Source organism: Pseudopodoces humilis, chromosome 18, assembly GCF_049639895.1.
Source record: "Pseudopodoces humilis isolate 2021_Gansu_Grassland_sample_001 chromosome 18, ASM4963989v1, whole genome shotgun sequence".
NCBI classification, from domain to species: Eukaryota; Metazoa; Chordata; class Aves; order Passeriformes; family Paridae; genus Pseudopodoces; species Pseudopodoces humilis.
This window is the reverse complement of record NC_142217.1, coordinates 11,039,326-11,051,882: the sequence shown is the minus strand read 5'-3', so window position 1 is coordinate 11,051,882 and position 12,557 is coordinate 11,039,326. Positions and strand designations below refer to the sequence as shown.

General features: G+C 43.8%; 1 protein-coding gene across 1 annotated transcript; it reads right to left on the bottom strand.

Annotated features, from left to right (window-relative positions):
* Window positions 1–235: 235 nt before the first annotated feature.
* On the bottom strand, window positions 236–12,442 carry DAGLB (diacylglycerol lipase beta). Its single transcript, XM_005522959.3, has 15 exons — window positions 12,247–12,442; window positions 11,595–11,746; window positions 9,230–9,404; window positions 8,485–8,746; window positions 8,274–8,399; window positions 7,176–7,303; window positions 6,142–6,268; window positions 5,717–5,800; window positions 5,194–5,271; window positions 4,721–4,801; window positions 4,505–4,632; window positions 4,000–4,068; window positions 3,832–3,904; window positions 2,574–2,827; window positions 236–1,322 (listed from the first exon to the last, which is right to left on the bottom strand). Exons 1-15 carry the CDS (start codon window positions 12,339–12,341, stop codon window positions 1,130–1,132), a joined length of 2,025 nt encoding a protein of 674 aa, XP_005523016.1. The 5' UTR covers window positions 12,342–12,442; the 3' UTR covers window positions 236–1,129.
* Window positions 12,443–12,557: the final 115 nt, after the last annotated feature.

The following is a 12,557-nucleotide window of genomic DNA, read 5'->3' as shown; positions in this document are numbered from 1 at the left end:
TATTTAAAACCCTGCCCTGTGTGCTGCCTCCCCTCCTCCAGAGTGGCTGCACCCAAGGCTGGGGCCCTGGGACACAGCAGGCCCTGAAAGCAGCACAGACACTGCTGGTACTGCCTGACCTCATTGCCCTGACAGCCAGCACTGGGACCTGTCATTGCACAGGAGCCAACGTTTTAGTCTACATTTAATTTTGTCTCCATATCGAGTGTCACAGCAGGAACATCCACACAGTTAATTCTCAACCACGTCATATTTTACTTACATCAATTTCTTTTAAATAAATGCTGCTGAGCCTTAAAAAGGAAAAAAATTAGAATGGATACACACTAGAAACAAGGAATCCACTTTTTAAAAATCACTACAACTGGTTACATGTTCTTGGCAGAATCAGAGTGGTGCTCAGTAGCTGGAGCTAGAGCTGGTGACCAACATGATGCCAGGGCCTGAACAATATTTTTTTCTTCTTCTCATTACGTAGTTTTAGTTTAAAATCAATAAAAGCAGTGATGTAGATCAACACATACAAAAGACAGGTAGATTAAAGAATATTGCACATGTATATCCAAGCAGCATTTAACCACAACAAGCCCTCCCCTGCAACCCCGGGATCCCAGCACAATCTGTAAGAAAAAATAGTGCAATCACTGAGGCTGAGCCAGCCTTGCTGGGCTGGGCTCACTCACCCTGCAGCCCTGAGCTGCAGCGCTGTCCTGCTGACCTCCCTGCAGCCCCTCGGCCACCACAGCACAGGCAGCCAGGAAGGGATGTGGAAGCAGAAGAGTTGCAGGTGGCAGATGAGTCTGGCAGGGCTCTGCTCTGACGTGTGGCCACACGGTTCTCACACACATTCACTTTGGTCAAGCGTTCAGCTGCTGCGCCAGCGCACACAGGCTCGGCCGGAGCTCCTCACCCTGAGCCGTTCTGGAAAAGCCCAGCCTTCACAGACACAATCTGTGCTTTCACCAGCACAACATTCCCCGAGGTCGCTGCAGAGGCAAGGGTGCTAAAACCCTTGTTCATTTTATGCAATGTGAGAAAAGTACTGCAATCCACTTAGGCATGAAAGTGGAATGTGTCCTGAATACCTGAAACTTGCAAAAGAGCCCCCCAGGTCGTCCTCGAGCTGTGGTTATACTGCACTGGGGTTGTATTCTCGTGTTTGACAAGACAGACACGATCCATGTTCCTGAGACAAACTGTTCAGAGCTTTGAGCACAACATCTGGCATGTGGTCTGTGATCATCTTGGGACTGATTAAAATGCTGCTGAAGACGGTTTCGTTTGACCATCTTGCCGTGTATTTAATATCTGAAGAACACAACCTAGGGACAAAACACACCACAAATACAATGGCTGTGTCAGAACTGGAACCCTCTCACAGCAGCAGGTGGGCTCCCAGAGAGCTGCAGGTCTGCCCTTCAGCAAACAGCTGGAATTGCTGCCATGAAGTGTCCCTGAGGGCAGAACTGCATCAAATTACACTGTGCTTTAACAGGGTAAGAAGCCATCAAAGATTTAAATAATTCTGCTCTCAAAACATGGAATACAGCCTGAGCAAGGAGGGGGAGGGCATTAAACACAGCACATTCACGTGGTGAATGTCAAATTTAGGGAATAAGTCAAAATGGTATCAATAGGAGACCAGGCAATACATTTAATGCTGCACATAGGATGCACCATTCTGTAAAATTAAATCTCAAACACATGATGTGGGTCCTTGTGTGCTAGTTCTACTTAAAAAAACTCCCATGATTAACAGCTGTGCTGTGAAGTAAAAGACAAATTAACTCAAAGCAGCAGAGCAACCATTGGGAAAATGTGCCGGGTCAGAGGTGTCAAAATATCTAACTTGTAAAACCAGTATTAGAATTGTTAGAAATTAAAAATGTGAAGCCTAAACAAAATACTGATCAGCTGAATGGGCTGTTTCAGGTTGCTTTGTCTAAAAAACCCCAACACCAACAAAAAAACAAACAAAAAACCCCCCTGAACACGACACTGCCCCAACAAAGCCACAATCCTCATTCTTCCAGCAGTTTCAGCTTTCTGGTGTCTTTGTCTCTGCTTCCTGCATACACAGAAAAGCAGCAAGTGACAGGAAAAACTACAGACTATGTGGGCAGACACTGGGTATTGGGGCAGCTGCAGCTCTCCAGCCTGGCTGGATCAGCATTACAGGCAGTGTTGCACCTCTTTCTAATCACCAACACTCATGGGATTGCTCAGTAATGAGGTGTTTTGTTACTTCACCACTGCCTGGACACATTGCAGATCTGCAGTCACGGGCAGAAACTGCAGCCTGCCAAAGCTGAACTTGCCAGTCTTAAAGTCCTCAGTTCAGCAGCTGCAATAAATGGGCAGGATAAGACATAAAGAGAACTGTCCAGGGTTTGAAGTGAAACAGAAAGAAGCTGGGAGGCACAGAATAGAAACTGAAAACTGGGTAATGTGCAATAACCAAAACTGGGTACTGGAGATGCAGGTAAGTCACTGAGCTGGAAACTTGGAAAGGGGCAGGGAGCTGCAGGTAGACTTTAGGGAGACAGGAGAGTGGAATTCATCATTCCACTTACCTCCTAGAGCTGCATTCTTCAACAATGTGGATAATCTTCCCAGGCAGATACAGATGAGGATACTGAGGGGGCGAATTCAAGTGTGATTCCTCCTCAAGGGCGTTGTACGAAGGTGACCTTTGAACCATTAAACTCTCCTCAGCCAGGAGGGGCTGGGTCAGGGCATCCTGGTTCCTTCCATCCAGCTCTGTTGGGAAGTCATCAGGATCTCCTCCAAACACCTCATACCAACACCCCCGCAGCAAAATCTGGTACTGAAATCAGAGAGAACAGTCCAATTGAAGTTTGGCATCTCTTCAAGCAACTTATTCTAGTTGTGTGCTTGCACACATTTCATCTGAAAATACAATTAAAATATTAAAAATTACTTTATGCATATGCTCTTTCCTTGATAATTATCTCCTTCCCAAATTTTCCCCATAGTAGCATTCATTTCAACAGTATGGATCCTAAGCCTCCAGTAATACTACAGAAATCATTCCCATCTTTACCAGCTGAATTACTCCATGTGGATTCTGCTCTGCAGGTTTAACTTTTCTTGCACCTGTAACTTCTAACTGTCTGTTATCTTATTCTGTATTTATGACATCACACAGACACTCTACTCATCCTGGGACTACATGGAAATGTATCTTTGTGGGTATGGCAGATTCAAATTCAGATGTTCAAAAATGGCAGTTCTGAAGCTTTAAACCACACCTCTGTACCTCCAGCACCATCCTGCCTGACACCACACTGATCCAGCACATTCAAAACTGTTTCCCGCTAACAGTAAAAGGAGGAAAAGAATTAGCATTGTAACAGAGAAATATTTGCTTTCCAAATGAATTCTGACAGTAATATATAAGCAAAATCAATAATTTGCTTACCTACTGGTACTAGTTATTACACTATTAAAATAAGTAATCTTACTGGCTCTTTGTAATTTTAACTGTTTTGGGGTTTTTTCCCATTTTTGTTTTTTAATAATTTCCTTTTATCAGCAAAACTAACAAACAGATAATTTCAGGTCTGATGTTGTAAACTGGTATATTGGGAGTCTTACTGAATCCTAATCTCCAACAACAAAACTTTACAGGATAGGAGACTAATACAAATGTCACTGAACTAAAAGCAAACAATTTTTTTTGTTTTGAAACACAATTGTAACTCTCAGCTTTAAGATCAAAAATACACACAACAGCAGTCAGTGCATTAAATTTGGGGCTTAACCCAGGTAACAATTCCACAATTTTAACTAGGAACTGCATTTAATTACCTTGGGTCTGTTGCAGTTTGCCACAATTCTCACTATTCTTCTCTTTAAATCCTCCATGTTGGGCATACTTAACCTGTTTAAACACATAAAACAAAGTAAAGCAAAGCTTCCTATTGTCTGCTATCAAACACGTCTCCAATTATCAATATAAAAGTATTTCCATCTCACCTTGCAACAAGGTCTTTTCCAACAATGACTGAAACAATGAAGTGCTTAGTGTAATCTGCAAGTGATTTGCTAAAAGAAAAAAAAAAAGATAAAAGGCAGTTTAGATGCACTAAGGAGATAAACACCTCAGTTTCAGGATGATCCTTGTAATTCAGTAAAAATACAAGTACGTGGCAGCACCATTTCCAGTCAGTGCCTCCTTGTTGAAGCTGGCAGAGTAACTTCAGTGTTGACTCTAAGGGTGCTGGACGTCCAACAGGCCAAGGCAGACAAATCAGCTGAGTATTTTTCTGGAACTTTTATTTTAACCTCTAACTATACTGCCTGACAGAATTCTCCAGATGTGCTTCATTCCGTAATGCTCCACCAAGAACTCGACTGTAACTCCAGATGGAGCACATATAAACTCTTCCCACAGTCAGCCCACAGCTACCAGCTAACACACCTGGCAGCTGCCTTGACTTTTACAGCTCAGACAGAGCACCAAGCAACAGAAGTCTCTCACCTTAAGAGCCCTCCTGGGGGAGAGAAGGCGTAACACCTCAGGGTGGGGAAGGAGTTCCTGAGCATGATGGCCAAGATAGACGCTGTTCCACCACCCAAACTGTGACCAACTATCACAAGTTTATACTCCTGCAGACAGAAATACAAACTTAGATGGACACAGAAAAAGCTGTGGGTAATTTTTCTGACAAATCAAATTATTTGGAAGGTAACTTACTGGGGCAATTGTGAAAGCCTGGTTTAGAATTCCATCATTTATTAGTTTTCGATAGATGTAATTTGCAGCTTGAGTTATTCCCTACAAGAGAGCAGTTCAGGTTAGACAGGTGCATCTAATCTGGGGTGTGATACATGTTTCATTTAAATACAACACCATCACAGAGCAACTTTCAGCAAAGCTGGTCTTCTCTTTGACATCCTCCTGACAGGGGTCTGGTTATAACCAAGAGGTCTGTATGTATTGGATGTATGGGTTAAAAAGGTTTTGGGATATTTCATAAGGACATGGAGTCTGACAAGAGGATTAAAAATTCTACTTTGCAGTGCCAGAGGCAGTATTTGATGCACCAAACATTTAAATAATTTGTGCAATCTATCCAACAAGAAGAATATTCTGTTCTAATAAGGATCCCAGGTGTTTATAGCTTGCTACTGCTGAGCTGCCCTAAAAGAGCCACAGGCTGCACACACCTTGTGTACGAACCCATTCTCCAGAACCTCCTCCAGTGTCAGGTCTTCGCAGTCTGCTGACAGATCAGTGAGAATGTCCTGTGAACAAAGCCTTGATCAGAGCTCCCTGCAGGGCTGTGTGGCTCATGGGTTGTGCTCTGCTGCCCACCCCTGTCACAGAGACATCAGCAGCTGGCTGCCAAGAGTGTGAGCAGCACAGCACATCCCACCAAACACCACCAACCCCAGCAAACACACAGCAACCACAGCTCCAAGCCTGGTACCCATTTCCAACTGCAGACACCCCATTATGGATGCACCTCCACTCGCAGTGACTTGGAATTACCCCTGCCTATCCTCCACTCTCTCTTCCAGTAGCACAGGGAATATTACCCATCCAAGGACAGGGGGGCTTACAGCTTAAACCCGGAAGACCTGTACCTGTGAGTTATTTTAACATGTGCCAGCGTAACACAATTTCCTTTAAGTACTGGGAGTTCACTCATTTCTATAAAGCTAGTTAGTGGTATCAGATGGATGATACCTCAAAAGACAAGGTTCCTCTCACTGCAACCACAATAGCTTCTTTTTTGTGATCCAAAGCAACAAAAAATGGAATCTCATAGATCTGGAGGAGAAAAAATGTAATCAGTAAAGACACCAACATTTTGTATGGGCAAGCACTTGTTCTCACCTTCTGGAAGCTCGTATTGATCTCCATACTGTACTATAGAAAGAAGCTCAATTGGTCTTTTATTTGGTTAGTCTAAGTGCCTTTTTTCAATACCGAGACAGATTGATATCAATGTCTCTGTGGCTGTTAGATTAGAAAAGAAATCCAAACTGAGTGTTTTCATTTGGCTTTGTAGCCTACACTTCATAAGTGCTGAAGGCAAACTAGACCCTTCACCCCTTACTTTCCCTGAATTAATCACTACAGCTTGCTGAATGCCTGTCCAGATTGTTTACCTTGTTATGAAAACTGATATGAATGAAGTCTCTGTACTGCAGTCCTGTTATTTTTAGGATGGATCCAAAGTGAAAGTTATGACGATCACTTCCCGTTATATCCGAATCTGTTGGTCTATTTCTGCAACTAACAAACAGAGAAGAGAAAAACTTTCATGTTCCAATATTTTAGGTTTCCTTTCAAGGAATCAAACTCAGTTAAATTTGCAGAGGGCCTTCTGCCAGGAGTCAAAAGTGCTTTCTTTTTGCAATAGCACCAATAAACATTCTGATGCAAGATGTTACTTCTGCTCTGATCATTGGTAGAGCAAAAAGTGCAGTAAGAAAAGAATTCTTAAGATTACAAGCCACTGAGAGAAAATACAAACAAGGAAAAACAAAATTCAAAAATCTGCATAGCAATCTTATGTTTTATCCACAGTATTATGTAATAATTTCTTTCCTCCAAGTGATTTATATTTCAGTAGATTATATGGCTATTTCATAGTAGTAATTACAAAAATCATTCTTCCAGTCACAAATATCAGTGGTCACATACAGTAATCCTACCTATAGCAATATGTAAAATGACTCTGACCATAAACATTTTCGAGTTAAGGGGTCAAACAGAACAAAAAGGAGGCTGGAGGGACAGGGAACTCCTACTAATTCCTTAGGACAGAGAAAACTATTGATAGACTTTTATTTCTATATGTAAATCTGTGTCCAAAAGGCACCTCTAAAAAGCCTCTTTTTAAATTATGTTTCATTTAATTCTAATTCTTCCTCTGTCATTTTGCTAAATTTTTTTTTAATCTCAGTCACAAACTTTTCCCATTAAAAAAAGCCAATCTGTTTGAAGGTGGAAAGACACTGGAATTTTGTTTCTCTGAATTTCTGAAAGGTAACTCTAGCAGTCAAGCTCGTGTACTCCTAAGAGTGATATGTTTTAATGCAACAAAAATACTGCTACCGTAACTATTTTATTCCTGCTAAGACAGGAACAGTTAAACAGAAGGCAGCTATGTGTTTTTAAGTTCTTGGGTTAAACCTACCAGTCACCATTGAGCTTACAGAGTGCAGTATATGGGTTGGTGTACACGTAGTAGGGCCAGCCATAGGCAGCTGCAGCAAACAGCATGTAGTGAGCAGCATTCTCCAGCTCAACATCCAAATCATTGGTCTGGAAGCACACAGGAAAAGAAAAGGAAGCAGAGAAAGGGAGGAAGGTGTGTTAGGCAGCCTCAGAATACAACTGAACACAGGCTAGTGAAAATCAAGGCATGATGAAATACACACTACCCAAACGGAAAACCTCAAGGTCTAAGAGGAACTAAAAATAGGCACTTGTATTTCAGGAAAAAGTCTGTGTTTACTTATGTAACTACACAGCTCAACGATTTTGAAAAGCTCTCACTGAATGTTTCTTCCAATGCTGATATATTGATAAGCTCAATGCTGAAAACAACATTCATTCCAGATACGTTACCTAAGGTATCTGAGGGAAGGCTAAAGAGTCTGCATCAGTTCTCTCTGGTACAGACTTTTAAAGCACAACCCCATCACACTGGCTGGATTCGAAAGGAAGTTGACAGAGATGCACAGAAGTAAAACTACATACATCTATAAAACACAGGCTAAAAGGAGGGAAAAAATTTAGAAAAGCACTTTTTCACTGAAGACCAGCAAAAATCAGTTAGCAAACTAACCCATCAACTGCAAGCATTTAAAAGATGCTATTTTTGCTTTTACCTTGTCTGGGTATTTGCAGTAGAGAAACAGCCCACAATAAAAACTAGAAGATTATCTTCTCAGTTCTATGCAAACAGTACCAAATATTCATTCTCCCTCTGTTCCCTTTCTCTCCCAACTGTACAACAATGATCAAATGTCCTAAATGGTTCCTTTTTTGAATTTAATTCCCCATTCAAAGTTCTACTTGTGCAAAAGCAGAAAAATGTTTTTGACCACAAACTTAATGTTTTCACTGCATTTATTAATAATATACATTGTTATGAATTTTTATTGCAGTGTCTAATTTTGTTAAAATAATAAACAAAAAAAAACTTGCTCCAGAAAGAAGTGTATTTCAACTTGATCTGGCACCATTTCCTAGAATAGTTGCACCAGAGGCTGCACCAACCCTATCTTACCATGAGAGACGATGGAGAATGACACAGGACTTCTTCAGGCTCTTTGGGGCAATTTTCCATTTTATCTTGCTCTTGATGGAGCAGAATCAAGCCAGCTGCTATGTCACTTGGCACCAGATCAGTGTCCTGTACAAAGACATGGAAGACTCTAAAACCATCCCACACCTCCACGCAGCAGAACTGGGCACACGAGCAAGGCTCTCCCTCTTACTGAGAAGTAGTTGCGGAAGAGCTCGGCGATGCTGGTGAAGGCCACCCGGTGGTCATCGTCCTGCACGATGCAGCAGCACAGCAGCCTGATCCTCTTCTCCCACACCCTGGTGGCAGAGCTCTTCACGTTGTACAGCAGCTGCCCCGACTGGCTGCTCTCCAGGTTGCGGCTCACACCGTCGGGCAGGTAGAAGGTCTTCTTCCCCCCGAGGGGGTCAAAGACAATGACAACTCCGATGATGGTGAAGATGATGATAATCCAGCTGCCAGACAGAAGCAGGTGGGATAACAGACTATGAAAACAGCCACTTCTGTCAAGAGTGCAAGAAACCCCAGCTACACATCTTGGCAGACCGAAACCAAAGCTGGTTATGGAAGACCTCTGCTGCTGTCCTGAGCTCTTTGGACTATGCTTGCAATACTCAGGGCACCAGAACAAGGCTGTTGGCTCAGTTCACACAGGACACCAAACCTGGAATCACAGCCCAGCGCTTTGGAAGCAGCAGCACAAAGAGTGGCAGTTCCATTTTTCACTACCAGCTGAGTGATCAGATTACTACACTCTTCATATTAATCCAGTTTTCTACACTCCCATTGCCCCTCTTATCCTTTCTGAGCTTCACCTCCTTTCCTTCACTGCAGGACATGCACTCTCTCCCAAGGCAAGCGTTTTTAGGGAAGGATACCAACTCATTTTCCTTTTGCCATACACTGTCAAGGTCAGACCTGTGGGGAGGCACCTTTACCTTGCAATAACTGTCCCAATGACGCCATTTATCACAGTCTTCTCACACTGCACGCTGTTGTCTGACACCCACACAGCTCCCACAACAGCCCAGATGAATTCAGGAAAATAGAGAAGCAGGCGAGTATAAAGTATTTTGGGAAGTGATTTTCTTGGGCCTGGATTAGAAATTGTTCCTGAAATTAGAGAGAAAATTTAAAACAAGAATTGCTCATGAATGCATCTCAAGTACATAAAACCCTATCTGGAAATATGAACTTTCTGGGCTTTACAGAGAGTAAGGAACTTAAGTGAAACTATTGAGTTCTTTCATAAATTAATGGAAAGCTGTCATTGAAGCTAATAAAAACAACAATGGATTTATAGCTGTGATTCTTAGAATGTACTCTACTAAAACCCTAAACAACTCTAGCCAGAGACAGTTCTGCACTGAACTTGAGGCAACAGTGATGTGCCCCTGTATAAGCGTAAGCTGTGTCCAGGAGCACAGGCTCACCTACAGTTCCTCATAATTCTTAGGGCCTAATTTTATTATTCCATTTAGTTCTTAGCTGGTTAATATTTCATTTTCAGATGCTATTTTGCTGGGCTACAATGAAGTTTTTTTAATGGAGTTACTAAATAGTAAGAGGAGAACAAAAGTAGGAAAATTACCAGGACAAATACTTCTCAGGCTATTTTCTGTATTGCTAATGTGCTAATAACCTCTTTGTTTTAGCACTCTAAGGCAATAAAAAAGGGAGTAACTTTTGGCCAGCTCATCTCCTTAAACCAGTCTGCTGATCCCAGGGTAATGAGGGAGCGGGGTGTGTGTGCTCAGGTGTAGACAATTAATTTGTGAAGGCTGCAGAACAAAAACAACTTTGGGAACTGTTCTCCAATCACAAAGCTGTGGTTCACACCCAGTGATAAAGCTGTTTCAAAAGCCCTCAATCCAGAGGTTGCTTTTTCTCATTCCCAGGTTGCAGCCTGTCCTGCAGTGTGGTTGCTTACACAGACACAATCAGATGGAACTGTGCTTCCTCTAAACAACTTTTCCTTTCTCAGCACCACCCCCAGGGTGTGAGGGCTCCAGCCAGGTTCCCTGCTGGTATCACCAATTGCCAGGACAGCACAAGGGCTGGTCCAAGACCAAGCACACCCAAACCCACGCATTCCAAGCACAGCCCAACACACCTCACCCTTTGTTTTCCTGGAAATTTAGCCTCAGAATTCTTCCATTTCTTAGTTACAATGGCCTAGTAGCTGTACTCTCATAGCAAACAAGGCTCTTTTATCACTGCTATTTACAGCCACATCTCTCATCTCTGCACCTTTGGTTAGAGCCTGGTGCTAACAACACCAAGGACATGGGTTTGACGCCTGTATGGCTCATTCACTTAAGAGCTGGACTCAATGATGCTTGTGGGTCCCTTACAACCCAGAATATTCCAGTAAACTCTGATATAAACATCACAGTCTGTCTGATCTTACTTCCCCTCCTCTGGAAACTCTAGGAAAACTCAGTAAGACTTAAAGAAAAAGCAGTCAGATTCAAGGCCAGGATTATCATCCACACCTCTGTTCTGTCATAGATTCTCTTCATGCATTCTTAAAATTGCTTAAATGGAAAAAAAGTATAAATACTTATTTACAGAAGCATAAATAGCTATTTCCAGTGTGTCATGAGAACCAATATATGAGAAACTGTGGAGTCTCATCTGTTGCTCCAGAGACCACACACATATTTAAAATTAATCTTCTTAACATTACTTCGATGATCAGGTGCCTCACCAGAAAAAAAGCTTTCCTAGCAATTTCCTACATTTCTAGAACCATTTATACAAATAATTAGGAGATGCATTGGGGTCCTTACTTCTGTTCAGCCATTAATTTGAAGCTGTGGGTCCTGCTCTATTTAACAGTACTCACTATCAGTTTTATTAGGACATTTATACATTTCACTTTTCTGTGTGTTTTTCCCCAAGCAGCCAACTGCAGCTAAGGAACTTTCACAAGACATGCCTAAACCTGCCTATACAAGGCAGAACTAACAGGATACTCAAATGATTCTGGATACACTTCCTTACATTCCTGTCAGAGAGGTGGAGCAGTGTTATGTGGGAAGTCATGCAGAGAGTTTTCAGGATGCTCTGATGGCAATGAACCATTAGTTGCACTAAGTTGTTGTGTTTATTAAGCTAGATTCCAGACTAACAAAGGTAATACCATTAAAGCAAATGTGATAATGTTGATGGAGTTTTTCAAGTCTAATTACCATGAAAACACTTCAATTTTTTGGTGGCTTTTAATGTCAGCTCTAAACACATATCTATTACAATCCTACTAGACTGTAATCCTACAAAACATCATTATTAACTATTTACCTTGCATACTGATGTATACAAGAGCAGATAACGCGCATATTATGGAAGCCAGAAGAATGATGAGGCCGAGCAGGTAGCTGTGCAGCAATCCTCCCCCGGGACAGTTAAACTGCCCCTTGCGAACAGTGTAAAGGACAAGAATCCCAATCCACCTGCCGGGAAGGGAGATAACAGCAATTACAGCAGGAAGGGAGAAGTGCCTGCTGCGAAGTGATCACCTGATCGATAGTGGTCGTCTTAATGTAAGCACGAAGATTAACAGCAAAGGACCTGTTACATAAGCAAAGTGTCAGGATGAAACCACTACACGAACACTCAGTAGGAATTACAGTTCAGCCGAGCGCACGCCGAGCCACAGGCTCCCCGCCTGGTGCTACTCACTTCTTCCTTCCTCGGACCTCAAAGCACCGCGGCTGGCTGACACAAAGCAGTCACCGTATTAATTACGGGACCACACGAGCGCTCTCGCAGATTATGTAGCGGGTTATGCTGGCAGATTAAGCCCGGCGGGTGACGGCGGCCCGGAGCACAGCGGCAGCGCGGGCACCGCACCGTGCTGCGCCAGGCACCGACAGCGCCCGGGCCGCGGGCACCGCTCATCCCGCCGGGAAGCGCCCGGGCCGGCGGGCAGCGGCCCCGGGGCACGCCTTACCACACCAGCCTGACGAACAGCTCGAAGGCCCCCGGGAGCACGAAGTCGTCGCTGCCGATGGCCCAGCGTCGGCCGAACAGCACGAGTCCCGGCATCCTGCAGGTTCCCCCGCCGCCGCCGCTCCCTCAGGGCCCGCGAGTCCCGTACACTACCCCCCTCTTCAGGCCTCACCGCCCGCCGGGGCGGGCACGATGTCACCGTGACGTCACGCGGGCCCGCCCCGACCCGCGGACACCGCCCCGCCCCGATCGGGCCGCGCCGCGCACGCGCCTGGCGGGAGCCCCACCCCGTCCCGGGGCCCGCGCGCGGGG

Excerpts from the sequence above, each read along its gene's own strand:
- DAGLB (XM_005522959.3), bottom strand. The coding sequence starts at position 12,341 with ATGCCGGGACTCGTGCTGTTCGGCCGACGCTGGGCCATCGGCAGCGAC. Across the intron at positions 4,633-4,720 it reads AGGCTTTCACAATTGCCCCA|GAGTATAAACTTGTGATAGT; the intron begins GTAAGTTACCTT and ends TTCTGTCTGCAG. Across the intron at positions 2,828-3,831 it reads CAAACTGCAACAGACCCAAG|TACCAGATTTTGCTGCGGGG; the intron begins GTAATTAAATGC and ends CTCTGATTTCAG.